This window comes from Hemitrygon akajei, unplaced genomic scaffold (genome assembly GCF_048418815.1).
Source record: "Hemitrygon akajei unplaced genomic scaffold, sHemAka1.3 Scf000033, whole genome shotgun sequence".
Lineage (NCBI taxonomy): Eukaryota > Metazoa > Chordata > Chondrichthyes > Myliobatiformes > Dasyatidae > Hemitrygon > Hemitrygon akajei.
The window spans coordinates 10018054-10036613 of NW_027331919.1; the positions used below are offsets into that span (position 1 = coordinate 10018054).

Genomic DNA, 18560 nt, shown 5'->3' on the forward strand with positions numbered 1-18560 from the left:
TTGTCATCACCTTTGTTCCTGATGTTTCTTACATTGTCGTACACGCACTTTAGCCCTTCTACCTAACTATCTTTACAACCTTTATTCTGTTTCTCTTTCCTCAAATGCTAGATCTGGCTTTACTCCATGCACTGTACTTGCAGCTCTCGCATGACCTCTATCCTTCTCCACCTCACCATCTGCGCGAACACTCTGGTTCCCCTCCCCCTGCAAATCTAGTTTAAACCCCCCGGTGCAGTACTAGCAAACATTCGCGCAAGGATGTTAGCCCCCACCAGTTCAAGTGCAACCCGTCCCGTCGGTACAAGCCCCACCTTCCCTGGAACAAGGCCCAATTGTCCAGAAACATGAAGCCATCTTTCTTCCACAAACTCCTTAGCCACGTATTCAGCTGCATTCGCTTCTGTTTCTGGCCTTACTAGTACGTGGCACGGGTTGCAATACTGAGATTGCAAGCATGGAGGTCCTGTCCTTCAACTTTGCACCTATCTCCCTAAAAGGCCGCAGGGGTGCTTTACTCATTCTGTCTATTCCGTTTCCCCCCTGCTAACAGTCCACCCAACTACCTGCCTCCTGACATTTCGGGGTAAATATCTCCCTGTAACTCCTGTTTATTTCTGCCTCTGCCTCCCGAATGATCCGAAGTTCATCCAGCTCCACGTCCAGTTTCATAACTCGGTTTGTCAGGAGCTGCAGCTGGATGTACCTTTTGCAGGTGTGGTCATCAGGCACATTTGTGCTCGCCCTGACTTCCCACATCCTGCTAACGGAGCACTCGACTGCCCTAACTGCTGCCTCCATTACCTACTCCTAAAATAATTAGATTAATTAAAGGAGATTGCCAGGCCTTACCTCACTGCGAGCAAGCTAGTCCTCTGGAGCCAAAGCCTTCATACTCTGTCTTCTTCCACTGCGTTCCCCGCTCCTGTTGCTTTTTAAACACTCCCGCTGCCTCACGGGCCGACATTCACGCGCTTGCGCAGTCGTGCCCCGTTCAAGCAGCCGAAGTAATCTTTGGAGATATGATGTGGTGGCCATTACAGAGACTTGGATGGCTCAGAGACAGGAATGGATATTTCAATTGCCGATCTTTAGATGTTTCAGAAAGGACGGGGGGGGGGGTGCAAAAGAGGTGTGGGCGTGGGCACTGTCGATCAGAGATAGTGACACAGCTGCAGGAAATGTGGACGCCATTGAGAAATTATCTCGGAGATTCTTAGGGTGAAGATTCGGAGCAGGAAAGTTTCAATAACTTTACTGGGTGTAAAGTACGCCAAATTGTAACAAGAATATCGAGGAGCAGATAGGGAATCAAATCCTGTAAAGGTATGATAATAACAGAGTAGTCCCGATGGGAGATATGAATTTCCCAAATATCGATAGGCATCTCCCTAGTTGCAAGAGGTTTAGATGGCTTGGAGTCTGTTAGGTGTGTTCAGGAAGGTTTCTTGACACAATATGTAGATAAGCCTGCAGGACGAGAAGCTTCTTGATTTGTTATTGGAAAACTAACCTGGTCAGGTGTTAGATCTCAGTGAGATCTCACTATGGAAAAGGATCTTGGTGATCGTTGTGATGACTTGCAGCAGACTGAAAAGCTTGAGCGCGTAGATATTAAAAAAGAGGATGAGCTCGATATTTTGGAAAGCATCATTTGGATAAGTCGTTGGGATCCTATGAGATGTACCCAAGGCTACTCTGGAAGTAAGGGAGGAGGTTACTGAGACTTTGGCGATAATCTTTGCATCATCAATGGGGACGGGCGAGGGTCCTGAGGATTGGTGGGTTGCGGATATTATTCCTTTATTCCAGAAAGGGAGTAGATGCAGCCCAGGAAATTCCAGACCAGCAATTCCTACCTCAGTGGTTGGTAAGTTGATGGAGAAGATCCTAAGAGGCAGGATTTATGCACATTTGGGGAGCTATAATATGTTTAGCATAACTTCGTCAAGGACAGGACGTGCCTTAAGAGCTTGACAGGAGCCCATGGAATTACGGGAAAGTTACATACGTAGATAGAGCGTTGGCTGATTGGCAGGAAACAGAGAGTGTGAATAAAGGGATCCCATTCTGGTATGCTGCGGTTACCTTTGGCGTTCAACAGAGCTCTGGGTAGTGGCCGCTTCTTTTTACGTTGTATATCACCGGTTTGGATTATGTAATAGATTGCTATCTGGCAAAGTTTGCTCATGATTCAAAATGGGTGGAGGGGGCAGGTAGTGTTGTGGAAACAAAGATTCTGCAGAGAGACGGATAGATTGTGAGAATGGGAAAATAAGTGGCAAATGAAATACAATGTTGGAAAGTGCACGGTCATTCAGTTTGGTAGAAGAAAGCTTGCACCAGAGATTTAGGCCATTTAGAAGAGGGTGCTGAATGATGGCAGATGGAGTTTAATGCTGATAAATGTGAGGAGCTACATTTTGGTAGGAATAAACCAAATAGGACAGACATGGGAAATGGAAGGGCATTGAAGAATGCAGTAGAATAGAGTGATCTAGGAATAATGGTGTATAGTTCCCTGAAGGTGGAATCTCATGTGGAAAGGGTGGTGAAGAATGCTTTTGGTATGATGTCCTTTATAAATCAGACCATTGAGTATAGGAGTTGGGATGTAATGTTAAAATTGTACAAGGCATTGGTAAGGCCGAATTTGGAGTATTGTGTACAGTTCTGGTTACCGAATAATAGAAAAGATATCAACAAAATAGAGAGAGTACAGAGAAGGTTTACTAGAATGTTACCTGGGTTTCAGCACCTAAGTTACAGGGAAAGGCTGATCAAGTTAGGTCATTATTCTTTGGAGCGTAGAAGGTTGAGGGGGACTTGGTAGACGTATTTAAAATTATGAGGGGGGTAGATCGAGTTGACGTGGATAGGTTTTTTTCCATTGAGAGTAGGGGAGATTCAAACAAAAGGAAATGAGTCGAAAGTTTAGGGGCAAAAGTTTAAGGATAACACGAGGGGAATTTATTTACTCAGAGAGTGGTAGCTGTGTGGAAAGAGCTTCTAGTAGAAGTGGTAGAGGTAGGTTTGGTATTGTCATTTTAAATTAAAATTCGATATGTATGTAGACAGGAAAGGAAGGGAGGCTTATGGGCTGAGTGCGGGCCAGTGGGACTAGATGTGTGTAAGCGTCAGCAGGGACTAGAAGGGCCGAGATGGCCTTTTCTCTGCTGTAATTGTTATATGGTTACATGGTTAAATAAACGGGCAGAATATAATTCAAATAAGGAGAGAATTCAATATTCTGAGATTCAGCTGGACTTGGGGGTCCTCGTGCTGGATACCCTTAATGCTAACCTTCAGGTTGAATCGGTGGTGATGAATGCAGATGAAATGTTGACATTTATTTCTAGAGGAATAAAGTACAGGATCAAGGATGCGATGTTGAAGCTCTATAAGGCACTGGAAAGACCTCACTTGGAGCACTGTATGCAGTTTTGGGATCCTTATTTAAAAAAAGTTTGAGCTGACTTTGAAGTGGTTTCAGAGAAGCTTCACTACATTGATCCCGGGAATGAGAGGGTTAAAACATGAGGAACGTTTGACCGCTCTTGGACTGTACTCCTTGGAGTTTAAAAGAATAAGGGAAGGGACTGACAGAAACATTTCTAATGTTAAAAGGCATGGACAGAGTTGATGTGGCAAAGTCGTTTCCCATGGTGGTGGAGGATATTACGAGAAGACATGACTTACGGATTGAAGGGCGCCCATTCAGAACAGAGATGCGAATATATTTTTTCATTATCCAGAGGGTGGTGAATCTGTGGAATTTGTTGTCACGGGCGGCAGTGGAGTTCAAGTAACTGGGTGCATTTCAGGCAGAGATTGATAGTTATCTGAGGTGCCAGGGCATCATAGGATAAGGTAAAAATGCGGGGGAGTGGAAATAAATGGGAGAATGGATCAGCTCATGATAAAATGGTGGAGCAGACTCGATGGACCGAATGGCGGACTTCTGCCCCTTTGTCTTATGGTCTTATGGATGCAAAACTGGGCTGAGAAGTGGCAGATTGCGTTCAACCCAGGTAAGTGGGAGGTGGTTCATTTGTGTAGGTTTAAAATAATGGCAGAATATATTACTAATGGTAAACCTTGCAGTGTGGACGATCAGAGGGATCTTGGAGTCCGAGTCCATCAGACACTCAGAGCGGCTGCGCAGTTTGACGCTGTGTTTAAGAATACGATGCATTGGTAATCATCAACCGTTGAATTGAGTTCAACAGCGAGAGGTAATGTTACTTACCTATAGCACGCCGGTCTGCCCCCCCCCCCCCACCTACATTGGAGAACTGTGCTCAGTTCTGGTCAACACACTATAAGAATAATGTGGAACCTATAGGAATGGTACAGAGGAGCTTTACAAGGAGTTTGCCCTGATTGGGGATCATGCCGTCTAGTAATAGTTTCAGTGAACTCGGAGTTCTCTCCTTGCAGCGACGGATGATGTGAGGTGACCTGACAGAGGTGTATAAATGATGAGAGGCATTGATCGTGTAGATAGTTAGAGACAACGCCACCAACATTACTCTCTTCGGCAAGGTTATTCACAGCTCCTTGTACATTATCATGCAAACCGCCCTATTGCTGAATGCAATCAAACTGCTCAGAGAGGTGTTCGCGGGTTCCACATCATCCTCCAATGTAGTCTGCAAACTAGACCTTGTCAAAAGCCTTGTTAAATTCCATGACAGTCACATCTACTATCCGTGCGTGATCTACCTTCCCCGGTCAAATCAGACCAACAACTCTCCCTGGGTCTCACGCCATCTGATACCTCCCTCCCTTCGATGTTCCACGCTCCAAATCTCCGCTTCTCTTCCCCTCTCTCACCAGTACAGTTCATTTCCGTCTTCCGTCTCCTAGGGCGTCCATCATCTGGGATATTCTTAATGGAAATGTCTATGTTTATTACACATACCAATACAAAAAATAGCTCCTACACAATCAAATCAGCCGGTCATCTCTCCTTGGGTCCCACATCATTACTCCTGAAGGATTTACCCTGTTTTACCGAATTGGACTGTAAAAGAATTTATTCTGGGATCAAACAGAAATAAAGACACAGACGTCGGTGTACGGGTAATCCTTGAATAGGTGATCACGTTGTCTTACGACTCCGCCAATGTCAGGTTATGTCTTAAATTTATACAGTGAAATTTGGTCAATAGCCAACAGTCAAATATTTTCAGTGAGTGATTTCAAGAAGCACTTGTTAGATATCAGACAGTCTACGAATGCTTCTGGTCGGTGCACAAAATTAGAACTGCACGTCTGCAGTCAGTTCCTCTTTTACCAAAACAGTGTTGGAAAAAAGTTAACATTACCTCATTCTTGGTATGAAATGCTTCTAGCTTTTGTCAGCTCGCACAAGCAAGGCAGCCTCTGCATCTTATCCTGTGACCTTGTCAAGTCCCCTTGAATCTCTGATTTCTGTGTTTTCTCTCCATTTAGAAAATAGTCAACCCTTTCATTTTCTCCTAAAGTGCATGACCATACATACTTCAACACAGCAGTACATCTGCCATTTCTTTGCCCTGTCCAAGCCTTTCTGTAGCCTGTCTACTTCCTCAAAACTACCTGCCCCTCCACTGATCCTCATATCGTCTGCAAACTGTGGAGCCACGTTCATGGAGCTACATACACGGACCGTAAGATCCCTCTGCTCATCGACACTGTCTTGTCTTTAAGAGTGTGTTATATCTTTCTATTGCCCAGGTTCAACTCATCTGACATTTCTCCAAGCATATCTGCAAGGGATTTCAGCAGAGCTGCAATTGCTTTCGTTTCTAGGAAAAGATGAGGAAGGTGCAGGACATGTGTGTTCCAAAAATGAAGAAGTTCTCAGTACTCAAGAAGCATTCAATTTTGGCCGAAAAGGGACCTCAAAACTCTTGTAAAAGCTAAAGAAAGGGCTTACAAGAAAATTCAGTTCCTCCATTACCACGACAGTGTCGGAGAAAAGTTAACATTACCTCACTCTTGGAATGAAACTTTGCAAACTTTTGTTAGCTCGAACAAGCAGAGCAGCGTCTGCATCTGATCCTGTGGCCTTCGGGGCCTCAGTCTTCAGCTAGTCAAGCTTAGCAACAACATTTAGTTTTTCCACAATAAAACAAAAGAAACATATGATAGGAACGTAAGATGTAGGAGCAGAATTAGACCATTTGGGTCATCGAGTCTGCTCCACCATTTGATTGTGGCTGATCCATAGAACCATAGAACCTTAGAACATTACAACAAAGAAACAGACCTTTTGGCCCTTCGTGATTGTGTCGAACCATTTATCTGCCTAGTCCCACGGTCCTGCAACTGGCCCGTATCCCTCCATACACCTCTCATCCATGTACCTGTCCAAGTTTTCAATGTTAAAAGTGAGCCCGCATTTACCACATCATCTGTCCGCTCTTTCCACATTTTCACCACTCTCTGCGTGAAGAAGCCCCCCCACAATGTCCCCTTTAAACTTGTCCACCTTTACCCTTAGCACATGACCTCTGTTTTATTTCTCTCCCCTGGCGTCAGTGCAAAAAGCCCGCTTGCATTCACTCTCTCTATATCCATCATAATTTTATACACCTCTATCAAATCACCCCTCATTCTCCAACGCTCCAGGGAATAATGTCACAACCTATTCAATCATACTCTGTAACTTAGTTTCTCCAGTCCCGGTAACATCCTTTTAAACCTTCTCTGCACTCTTTCAAATTTATTAATGTCCTTCTTGTAATTAGGTGACCAAAACTGCACACAATACTGCAAATTCGTTCTCACCAATACCTTATACAACCGCATCATATCATTCCAGCTCTTATACTCAATACTTTGATTTATAAAGGCCCGTCTGTATCCCCAGATCCCTCTATTCAACAGCACTCCTCATACCTTGTATGTTCCACCTTGATTTTCCCATCCAAAATGCAGCAACTCACACTTGTCTGTATTAAACTCCATCTGCCATTTTCCAGTCCGTTTCTCCAGCTGGTCCAAATCCCTCTGCAAGATTTGAAAACCTACCTCACTGTCCACTACACCTCCAATCTTTGTATCATCAGCAAATCTGCTGATCCAATGTACCTCATTATCATCCAGATCAATGATATAGATGACAAGTAACAATGGACCCAGCACTGATCCCTGTGGCACACCACTAGTCACAGGGATCCACTCAGGGAAGAAATCATCCACTACCACTCTCCGGCTTCTCCCATTGACCCGATGTCGAATCCAGTTTACTACTTTACCATCTATACCTAGCAAATGAATGTTCTTAACTAACCTCCCATGTGGGAACTTGTCAAAGGCTATATTGAAGTCCATCTCTGCGGGCCATTCTCTCGCACTCTCATCCCCTCTCCACTGTACCTCTCCCACCCCAGCTCTCGCTTCCTCTCTTTTTTAGCTGTTCAGCTTGTGTTTTTTGGTGTCGGTCTGACTCAGTTATCAAAACGGGCTTACTCTGACAACGGTTACTTCTCCTTCCTGAGCTCAGAGACGCAGAGGATCCTCGACAGGATGGACGACAGCGAGACTTACATGAATATGAAACGCACAAATACTGGCTCAGGGGCACCTTCCCGAGGTGAGTGGGGCTGAAAGACGGAGGGAGGGAGTTTCAATTTGAGTCTGACTCCGAGAGCGTGTGTTGGATAGTGTGGATGAAAACCCCCTCTGCGTTTGACCCTGGGGGTTTGTGATGGCACATTGGGGAGGGAGCGTCACTCTGTGTCTATGCCCAGGACTTGTGAGACGCTGCACAGGGAGATTCACTCTGTGTTTGACTGAGTCGATGATGAGGGAGCCTCAGCCAATTTCTGAACCTGATGTATCGTACGTGGAGCCTAAAGCCCAGACCCTCTCTGTGCCCCAGGTCCGTAGAGATGGAAGTCAGTTTCATCGTTGTTGCCTTGACTGTGTTCATGTAGTTTGCCCATTCCTGTCGAGAGACCTCAGGGCAAACTTACAGCTGACCCTAATGATTCGCTGTTTGAGAATATGTTAGAGGGAAGGCGCAGGACCGGCGACTAGGAGGGAGCAATGAGAGCAGGTGGGGGCGTCAGTGATGCTGGCGTGCTTTGGGAAGGGTAACGTTCAGCAACCGGCATAGGAGGGCATTCTGGAGGCAGCATTGTGGAGTGGGGTGTAGAGAGTGTGATGTGGGAGGACGGAATGTCATGGGGGACAGTGTTGTGGAGTGGTGTGTAGAGAGTGTGATGTGGGAGGACGGAATGTCATGGGGGGCAGTGTTGTGGAGTGGGGTGTAGACAGTGTGATGTGGGAGGACGGAATGTCATGTGGGGCAGCATTGTGGAATGGGGTGTAGAGAGTGTGATGTGGGAGGACGGAGTGTCATGGGGGGCAGTGTTGTGGAGTGGTGTGCAGAGAGTGAGATGTGGGAGGACGGAATGTCACGGGGGGCAGTGTTGTGGAGTGGTGTGTAGAGAGTGTGATGTGGGAGGACGGAATGTCACGGGGGGCAGTGTTGTGGAGTGAGGTGTAGAGAGTGTGATGTGGGAGGACGGAATGTCATGGGGGGCAGTGTTGTGGAGTGGGGTGTAGAGAGTGTGATGTCGGAGGACGGAATGTCATGGGGGGCAGTGTTGTGAAAGTCTCGTGGTCGGGGCGGTGGGGTGGAAGGGTGACTGAGTGGGGAGCGCTGAGACGGCGAAAGGAGGGAGCGCTGTGGGATGGCAGGTGAATAAGCAGCGCGGTGGGAAGGGTGGTGTTTAGAGAGGGCAATGAGAGATATGGTGATGAGGGAGCCCCCGAAAATATATTTTTAATCCCCTCTAGTTTTTTCATCCCCCCCTCACTCTGCACAACCATATCTCTTCCCCCTTCTCTCTCACTTTCCCTCTCACACTCATTCTTCTGTTTCCCTTCTCTTCTCCCCTCTATCCCTCTTTTCCCATTTCATCCACTCTCCCCTCTCTTGTCCTCACTCTGCCCCTTGTCACTCATCACCCCCTCTCTTTACGCTCTAACTATTCTCCCCATGCTGCTCTCTCTCGTTCGATCCCCTCTAACGCCCCCTCCCCTCTCTATCCCTCCTTGAACCTCTCTCTCTTCCGTACCCCCTCTCTCCCTGCCCTGTCTTTCACGCTATCTATCCCACTATTCCCTCTCTCCCACTCTGTCCCTTTCCCTCCCTCTTTCTCTCCTCTTTTGTCTCCCTCTCGCGTGATTATTCTGTCCGCTCTCAAACTATCTCCCAGCATCTCTCTACCCGTTTATACCCATTAACTCTTCCCTCTCTCATTGCTCACTATCTTAATCCTCTCCCCTCTGTCACCCTCCCCCGGACTTCAACTCTGGATCTCCTTCTGCACTCTTTCCCTCACTCTCTCGCTCCTTTTGACTCTTCCATCCTCTCTCCCACACATTTCACTACCCTTCACTTTATACTCTCTCACCAGTCTGCCTCGCCTCTTAATCCTACTCTCCGCACATACTACGTCACTCCCCTTAACTCACTTTACCCTCTCTATCCTATTTCTCCTCGTTCTCTTTCCCCAATTCTGCTCCATTTTCCCATCCATCGCCACTTTTCAGTCGCCCCCTCTCAACAATTCAATTAATCCATTTCACTCGCTCTGTCGTTGTACTCCCTGTCTCGCTTCCCTCTCTTCCCTCTCCCTTCATCCCTTTCGTTGTCCCTAACCATTTCCCCCCCCCCACGTCTCTGTGCTCTCTTCGCTTCCCTCTACACCTCAATGTCCCCGATTCTCTATCGCGCAATCTCATACTTGTCTATCTCTCTCTCGCAGACCATCTGACCTCCACCTACACCGATTTGAACATTCGGAAAGTCGAACGCCTCACCAATACACAAGCAGGTCAGTGATGCAACAACGACGTCATTCTGGAGGGCTCACATGTCATACTGCCAAATGGCCATGTGTGTAATATATTCTTCTCCAGCAATTCCCTGGCAGCTCGTTCCACAGACTGACCATCATCTGGGTAACAAACGGTTATCAATCGGCTCACCAGTTGAATCCATTTCCCCTCTCTCCTTATACTTGTGCGCTCTGGCCCTCGATTTTCCAAATCTAGGGGAAATAATTGCGGCCATTCACTCTGTCTGTGCTCCTCGTGGCTTCATATACCCCTGAAAGGTCATCCCTGCTCTACAAGGAATAAATTCGCAATCAACCCAACCTCTTTCCCTAACTCAATCCCTGGAGTCTTGGCAACGTGGCCGTAAATCTCCCCGAGCACTCATTTCCAGTTCTATGGCATCTTTCCGAGAACATGATGACCAACATTGAATACCGTACTCCAAGTGCAGCCTCATCGACGTACTGTACAATTGCAACATGACCGCCTTACTCCTGTCCGCAATAGACAATAGACAATAAGTGCAGGAGTAGGCCATTCAGCCCTTCGAGTCAGCATCGCCATTCACTGTGATCATGGCTGATCATCCACAATCAGTACCCCGTTCCTGCCTTTTCCCTATATCCCTTGACTCCGCTACCTTTAAAAGCTCTATCTAACTCTTCCTTGAAAGCATCCAGAGAAATGGCCTCCACTGCCTTCTGAGGCAGAGCATTCCATAGACCCACAACTCTATGGGTGAAGAAGCTTTTCCTCAACTCAGTTCGAAATGACCTACCCCTTAGTCTTAAACTGAGGCTTCTGTTTCTGGACTCCACCAACATCGGGAACATGTTTACTGCCTCCAGCGTGTCCAATCCCTTAATAATCTTATATGTCTCAATCAGATCCACTCTCATCCTTCTAAATTCCGGTGTATACAAGCCCAGTTGCTCCAATCTTTCTACATATGACATTCCCGCCTTTCCGGAATTAACCTCTTGAACCTACGCTGCACTCCCTCAATAGCAAGAATGTCCTTCCTCCAATTTGGAGACCAAAACTGAACACAATACTGCAGGTGTGGTCTCACCAGGGCCCTGTACAACTGCAGAAGGACCTCTTTGCTGCTATACTCAACTCCCCTTGTTATGAAGGCAAACATGCCATTAGCTTTCTGCACTGTCTGTTATACGTGCATGCTTGTGCTCAGTAACTGATGTACAAGAACACCTAGATATCGTTGTATTTCCCCTTTTCCCAATTTGACACCATTCAGATAGTAATCTGCCTTCCTGTTCTTGCCACAAAGTGGAGAAACTCACATTTATCCACATTAAACTGCATCTGCCATGTATGTGCCCACTCACCCAACCTGTCTAAGTCACCCTGCATTCTCTTAACATCCTCCTCATATTTCACACTGCCACCTTGCTTTGTGTCATCTGCAAATTTGTTAATGCTACTTTTAATCCCTTCATCTAAATTATTAATGTATATTGTAAATAGGTGCGATCCCAGCACCGAACCTTGCGGTACCCCACTAGTCATTTCCTGCCATTCTGAAAAGGACCCGTTAATCCCTACTCTTTGTTTCCTGTCTGCCAACCAATTTTATATCCACGTTAGCACCCTACTCCCAATACGATGTGCTTTAATTTTGCCCACTATTCTCCTATGTGGGACCTCATAAAAAGCTTTCTGAAAGCCCAGATGCACTACATCCATTGTCTCTCCTTTGTCCATTTTCATAGTTACATCCTCAACAAATTCCAGAAATTAGTCAAGCATGATTTCCCCTTCGTAAATCCATGATGAGTCGACCGATTCTGTTACTACTATCCAAATGTGCCTCTATTTCATCTTTTATAATTGACTCCATCACTTCCTCACCACTGATGGCAGGCTAATTTCTTGTTTTCTCTCTCCCTCCTTTCTTAAAAAGTGGGATAACATTAGCTATCCTCCAATCCTCAGGATATGATCCTGAATCAATAGAACATTGGAAAATGGTTACGAATGTGTCCACGATTTCTAGACCCACCTCTTTAAGTACCCTGGCATGCAGACCATCAGGCCCCCGGGATTTATCTGCCTTCAGTCCCATCAGTCTACCCAACACCATTTTCTGCCTAATGTGGATTTCCGTCAGTTACTCCGTTGCCCTAGGTCCTCTGGCCACTATTACATCTGGGATATTGTCTGTGTCTTCCCTAGTGAAGACAGATCCAAAGTATCTGTTCAGCTCGTCTGTCATTTCCTTGTCCACCATAATAAATTCACCCGTTTCTGCCTTCAAGGGCCCAACATTGGTCTTAAATATTTTTTCCTCTTCACATAACTAAAGAAGCTTTTACTATTCTCCTTGGTATTCTTGGCTAGCTTACCTTCGTTCCTCATCTTTTCTCCCCGTATTGTCCTTTTAGTTATCTTCTGTTGCTCCTTAAAATGTTTCCCAATCCTGTGGCTTTCCGCTCATCGTTGCTATGTAATACTTCTCTTTTATTTTTATACTGTCCTTGACGTCCCTTGTTAGCCACGGACGCCCCCTACTCCCCTTAGAGTCCTTCTTCCAGTTCTAGTGTTACCCCTGCTAGGCTATCTTTCCAGTCAACTTTGTCTAGGTCCTCTCTCATGGCTCCATAGTTCCGTTTGTTCAACTGTAATACTGACACATCCCATTTTCCCTACTCCCTTTCAAACTGTAGATCAATACTTATCATATTATGGTCACTACCTCCTGTTACGTATTCAGGCAACAATAATTATAGATGAGTTAGACGAAGGGTTTTATAACAAATAACACGTTTATTAAACACTGATAACAAACCCCCTTCAAATGTAAACAAACCCAAACAATGATCCGAGCTCAGCTGCTCAAACAGTCCTTAATAGCGTTGCAGTCCCAAACAGTCTTTAAAGCAGTATTGAAAAAAACTCAGTTCTTTAAAACGATATGCCGACAGTTCAAAAGCTCACGGTACTTTTAAAAGGAGAGACTTTTTAAAGCGATGTAAATTCTCTTCCACGTCGATGTCCTTCGATTCCCAGCGTCGAACTCCCACGTCGAATTTTATTAAATATAACAACTTAAAGTGACTGACCTTCCTTCCACAATATTCTCAATCTCCCGCTTTTTCCAGCGGAGACTATCGTGAGAATAGTAAACGAAATCCTTCCGAATGAGGATCACACAAGGTCGAAGTCAATCCATCGAAAATCGATTTTTCTCGATCTCCATTTTCCAAACTTCACACTCCCTTAGCAAAGAAACCGTTGGCTCTGACCTTTTAAACTTTAGGCATTATATAAAACTTCATTTTTAACTAAACTGCGTCATCACATTAAATCACACAGTGATATGAAGTCATCTTGGCAAATCCAGCCACGAACTGCCCCACCTGACAGGGTGGGTCTTCCTTTTATACCATGTAGAAAAAACCTGTCACATGACCTCTACTGGCGGGAAAATGACATCACTCCACCATTACCTCATGTCCAGAATAACTTCAACCCCAGTCACGTGACAAGGGTACCACTGACACGTGTCACGGGTACGTAACACCTCCCTCCAAAAAAAAATTTTTGGTCTGACAAGAACAAAAATTTTAACAATCACTTACAAGAAAAACAAATGTATAAATTATATAACATACACAATATATAATACAGTAGGAGTGTTACAATAAAAAAAGCACTCCAAAAAAAAACATTGTACATTCAACATCGAGGTAGACAATCAGCAACCACATTATCTTTACCTTTAATATGAGTTATCACAATATTGTACTCTTGTAACATCAAACTCCAATTTAACAATCTTCTGTTTTTGTTTTTCATCTTACTCAGAAAAACTAACGGATTATGATCAGTGTAAACAATAAGTGGTTTTTGAGTTGTACCAACATATACCTCAAAATATTCCAAAGCTAAAACAAGAGATAACAATTCTTTCTCTATTGTTGAATAGTTTCTTTGATGCTTATTAAATTTCTTAGAAAAGTATGCTACCGGATGATCAACCTCATCACCCTCATTCCTTTGCATCAATACTGCTCCCGCAGCTTCATCACTAGCATCCACAGCTAATGAAAAAGGTTTTTCAAAGTCAGGTGCCTTAAGCACAGGTTGTTCACATATCATTGTTTTCAATTTTTCAAATGCTTCCTGACAAAACACTGTCCACACAAACTTCACATTCTTCTGCAGAAGGTTAGTTAATGGAAGGGCAACATTAGCAAAATTCTTACAAAATTTTCGATAATATCCTACCATTCCCAAAAACCTTCTGAGAGTTTTTTTCCCCGTCGGAGTGGGAATCTCTAAAATTGCCTGAACTTTTGCCTGAACAGGAGCTACCTTACCTTGACCCACAACATAACCAAGGTAAGTCACAGTAGCATGTCCAAATTCACTCTTGGCTAAATTAATAGTCAAGTTAGCTTTTGAAAGCTTTTCAAACAATTTCTCCACCGCAATTATGTGTGCTTCCCAAGTATCATTTCCTGTCACTAAATCATCAATATAAGCATCAGTATCTTTCAAACTCTGAATCACAGAATTAATCATCCTCTGAAAAGTACCTGGGGCATTCTTCATCCCAAATGGAAGAACATTATACTCATATAACCCAGATGGAGTTACAAATGCAGAAATCTCTCTACCTCTGTCCGTTAATGGAACACACCAATACCCTTTCAATAAATCAATCTTTGTAAGGAACTTTGCTTTCCCAACTTTATCTACACAATCATCTACTCTAGGAATTGGATATGCATCTGTTTTCGTTACAGCATTCACCTTTCTATAGTCCGTACAAAACCTAATACTACCATCAGGTTTTGGCACCATAACACATGGCGAACTCCAATTCGAGTTAGAATGTCTAATAATATCATTCTCTAACATGTATTCAATTTCCTTCTCAGCAAGTTCACATTTTTCCATGTTCATCCTATATGGATGTTGTTTAATAGGTTTGGCATCTCCAACATCTACATCATGTGAAGCTATAGTAGTCCTTCTCGGAACATCTGGAAACAAATCCTTATACTTAAAAATCAATTCCTTCATCTGTTGTTTCTGCTCTAGCTGTAAATGTGCTAATTTCTCTTCCATATTTTCCAAAATAGTTGAATTAGGTAACCTAACAGAAACAATGTTAGATTTAGAATGAAAGTCAGATGAATCATCTATCATGTTCCCATTTAAATCCAACTCATTCTCACTAACCACAACAGTCACAGTATCAGATTGTTTCTCAAAATATGGTTTAATCATATTTATGTGGCAAAGTTGTGTTGACCTTCTACGATCTGGAGTTTTTATTACATAATCCACATCATTAACTCTAGACACAATTTCATAAGGTCCATGAAATCTAGCTTGTAAAGGATTTGTCTGCACTGGGAAAAGAACCAACACCTTATCTCCAGGCTTAAACATCCTCATCCTAGCTTCCTTATCATACCAAGTTTTCATTTTCTCCTGAGCCAACTTTAAATTTTCCTTGGCTAAGCTACAAGCTCTATGTAACCTGCCCTTAAATTTCAAAACATAGTCCAACAAATTAGTATGCACTTCCTTACTAATCCACTGTTCCTTCAATAAAGCTAAAGGTCCTCTAACTCTATGTCCAAACACAAGTTCAAATGGACTAAAACCTAAAGAATCCTGTACCGATTCCCTTACTGCAAATAAAAGTAAGTTTATACTCTCATCCCAGTCACTTTCATTCTCCACACAATATGTCCTAATCATATTCTTGAGAGTAGAATGAAACCTCTCCAAAGCACCTTGCGATTCTGGATGGTACGCAGACGAAGTAATTTGCTTAGCTCCCAATTTATAAACTATCTGTTGAAACAATCCAGACATAAAATTACTACCTTGATCAGTTTGTATTTCCTTAGGCAATCCAAAATAAGTAAAGAATTTTATAAGAGCCTTCGTCACAGTTTTAGCTTTTATATTCCTAAGTGGTACTGCCTCTGGAAACCTAGACGAAGTACACATGATAGTCAACAAATACTGATAACCAGTTTTTGTCTTTGGTAATGGACCAACACAATCTACAATAACTTTAGAAAACGGTTCACCGAATGCTGGAATAGGTTGTAATGGAGCTACTGGTGTAACCTGATTTGGTTTACCCACAATTTGACAAGTATGGCACGTCTTACAAAACATCGCCACATCTTTTCTTAAACCAGGCCAGTAAAAATGTTTTAAAATCTTGTCCACAGTTTTCCTTACCCCTTGATGTCCACCTAAAGGCACACTATGAGCTAAAGTCAAAATCTCATTCCGATAAACTTTAGGAACAACCACCTGATAAACAACATTCCGTTCCTCACTTGCAGGAATTGTAGGCGACCTCCACTTCCTCATCAACACTCCTTTTTCCAAGTAATATCCTACTGACACCTTCTCAATTTCACTACCTAGTAAAGCTTGTTCCCTTAATTTTACAATCTCAGTATCTCTATTCTGCTCTGCTATCATCTCCTTCCGAGACAAAGATAAATCTTCATAGTCAGACTTACTCCCAGAACCTTGTTCAAACAACGAAGGTAAGAAAGTTTCTGACACATCCTCAAAACTCGAATCCTGAGTTGAACAGTCATGAGTAACAACCTCATTCTGCACATCAATTTTTTTAGCCATAGCTCTAGTCACAACACAAGAAGAATCTGTGTTAGAATTCACCTCTGGTTCCTCTGACTCCATTGTCAAATGCACTTCAGGAAAAACTTGTCCACCTGCCAAGTCATTACCTAACAATAAAGAAATACCCTTCACAGGTAAGCTATGCTGTAATCCTACCTTAACAAATCCTGTAACTAACACTGACTTTAAATTTACTTCATGTAAATGTACAGGCATAAAATCACTTCCAACACCTCTTATGTAATTTACCTCACCAGTATCACTCTCTTCATTAAACTTCAACACACTATCTAACATCAGTGATTGAGAAGCTCCAGTATCCCTAAGAATTTTTATTGGTACCAGAGTAGATCCTTCTTTCAAGGATACAAACCCTTCAGTTATAAAATGATCATATCCCTTTCTAACTTTGTCAGACTCTAACAAATCCTCATTTGTGTTTACCAAACCCTGTAACTTTACAGGTGCTTCAGTATGTTGCACACAAGCATCCGGAACTGCTTCCTTCTCTTTCTTTTTCAATTTGAAACAGTTAGCTATTACATGGCCAGGCTTCTTACAATAGTTACAAATAAGACCAAACTGTCTTTCCTTCACAGGTTTTCCTTCCTCCTTACCTCTCTCATTAACCTCTAATTTAATTTCTGATTTACCTTGAGTCTCCATATTATTTTTCCTCTTAAAAATTCTACCCTGAGGAAATTTATTCTTATGGATTAAAACATACTCATCAGCTAATCTAGCACAGTCCTGCAATTTATCAGTATCCCTCTCATTTAAGTAGGTCCTTACTTCAACAGGAATGCTTCTTTTAAATTCCTCCATCAAAATCAGCTCTCTCAATGTATCATAGTCCTCATTTACATTTTTAGAAGAAACCCATCTCTCAAAACACATAGCTTTATCATAGGCAAATTCCACATAAGTCTTTTCCACAGACTTTTTCAAACTCCTGAATCTTTCCCTATAAGTTTCTGGGACCAATTCATACGATTTGAGAATATTTTCTTTCACAATATCATAATCTAATGCTTGCGCAGCAGTTAAAGCTGTGTAAACGTGTCGTGCCTTGCCTTTGATTACACTCTGTAATAACACTGACCATTTATCTTTCGGCCACTCTGACATCCGAGCAATAGTTTCAAAATGTTGAAAATATCTCTCCACTTCTGTTTCACTAAATGGAGGGACCAATTTAATTTCTTGGCTAGCAACAAACGGTTTTTTAGAATCAGCAGACTGTTCTACAGACCTTAATTTCTCCATTGCATATTCAAAATCTCTTTGCTTTTGCTCAGCTTCCAATTTACACCTTTCTAACATCATTTGTTCAATTTGCAACTGCATCTCCAGATTACTTATTGGAAACGATTCTAAAATCGATTCTTCAAAAACACCCGAAGCCACATAGTGAGACGCGATTTTTCTCTGTATTACAGCTTTTGATGTAGTTGGCAAAATCCCTTTAAGATGCAACCTATTAGCAAGTTCAGAGACTTCAGTTTTTTTCGCCTTCGCTAACAAATCCGCGACTGGCGAATCCAGAAACTCATCAATATTCATCGTTGCCGAATACCACTCACAAGCCAATCAAACAAAAAAAAATCGAGCAATCCCCGTTACCAAAACACCGATTCAAAATTCAAAAAGCTTATTAAACACAAACAATTCAATTCCGGACGTAGCCCCCCATATTTAATGTTACGTATTCAGGCAACAATAATTATGGATGAGTTAGACGAAGGGTTTTATAACAAATAACACGTTTATTAAACACTGATAACAAACCCCCTTCAAATGTAAACAAACCCAAACAATGATCCGAGCTCAGCTGCTCAAACAGTCCTTAATAGCGTTGCAGTCCCAAACAGTCTTTAAAGCAGTATTGAAAAAAACTCAGTTCTTTAAAGCGATATGCCGACAGTTCAAAAGCTCACGGTACTTTTAAAAGGAGAGACTTTTTAAAGCGATGTAAATTCTCTTCCACGTCGATGTCCTTCGATTCCCAGCGTCGAACTCCCACGTCGAATTTTATTAAATATAACAACTTAAAGTGACTGACCTTCCTT

The 18560-nt window shown here is 43.1% G+C and overlaps 1 protein-coding gene across 1 annotated transcript in view; it reads left to right on the forward strand.

The window, feature by feature from the left end:
- Window positions 1–18560, forward strand: part of LOC140719890 (uncharacterized) — a 106345-nt gene that overhangs the window by 66396 nt on the left and 21389 nt on the right. The window contains exons 2-3 of the mRNA XM_073034816.1: window positions 7406–7585; window positions 9771–9839. Of these exons, the coding sequence (XP_072890917.1) occupies window positions 7406–7585; window positions 9771–9839 (249 nt within the window). The remainder of the gene's footprint in view (window positions 1–7405; window positions 7586–9770; window positions 9840–18560) is intronic.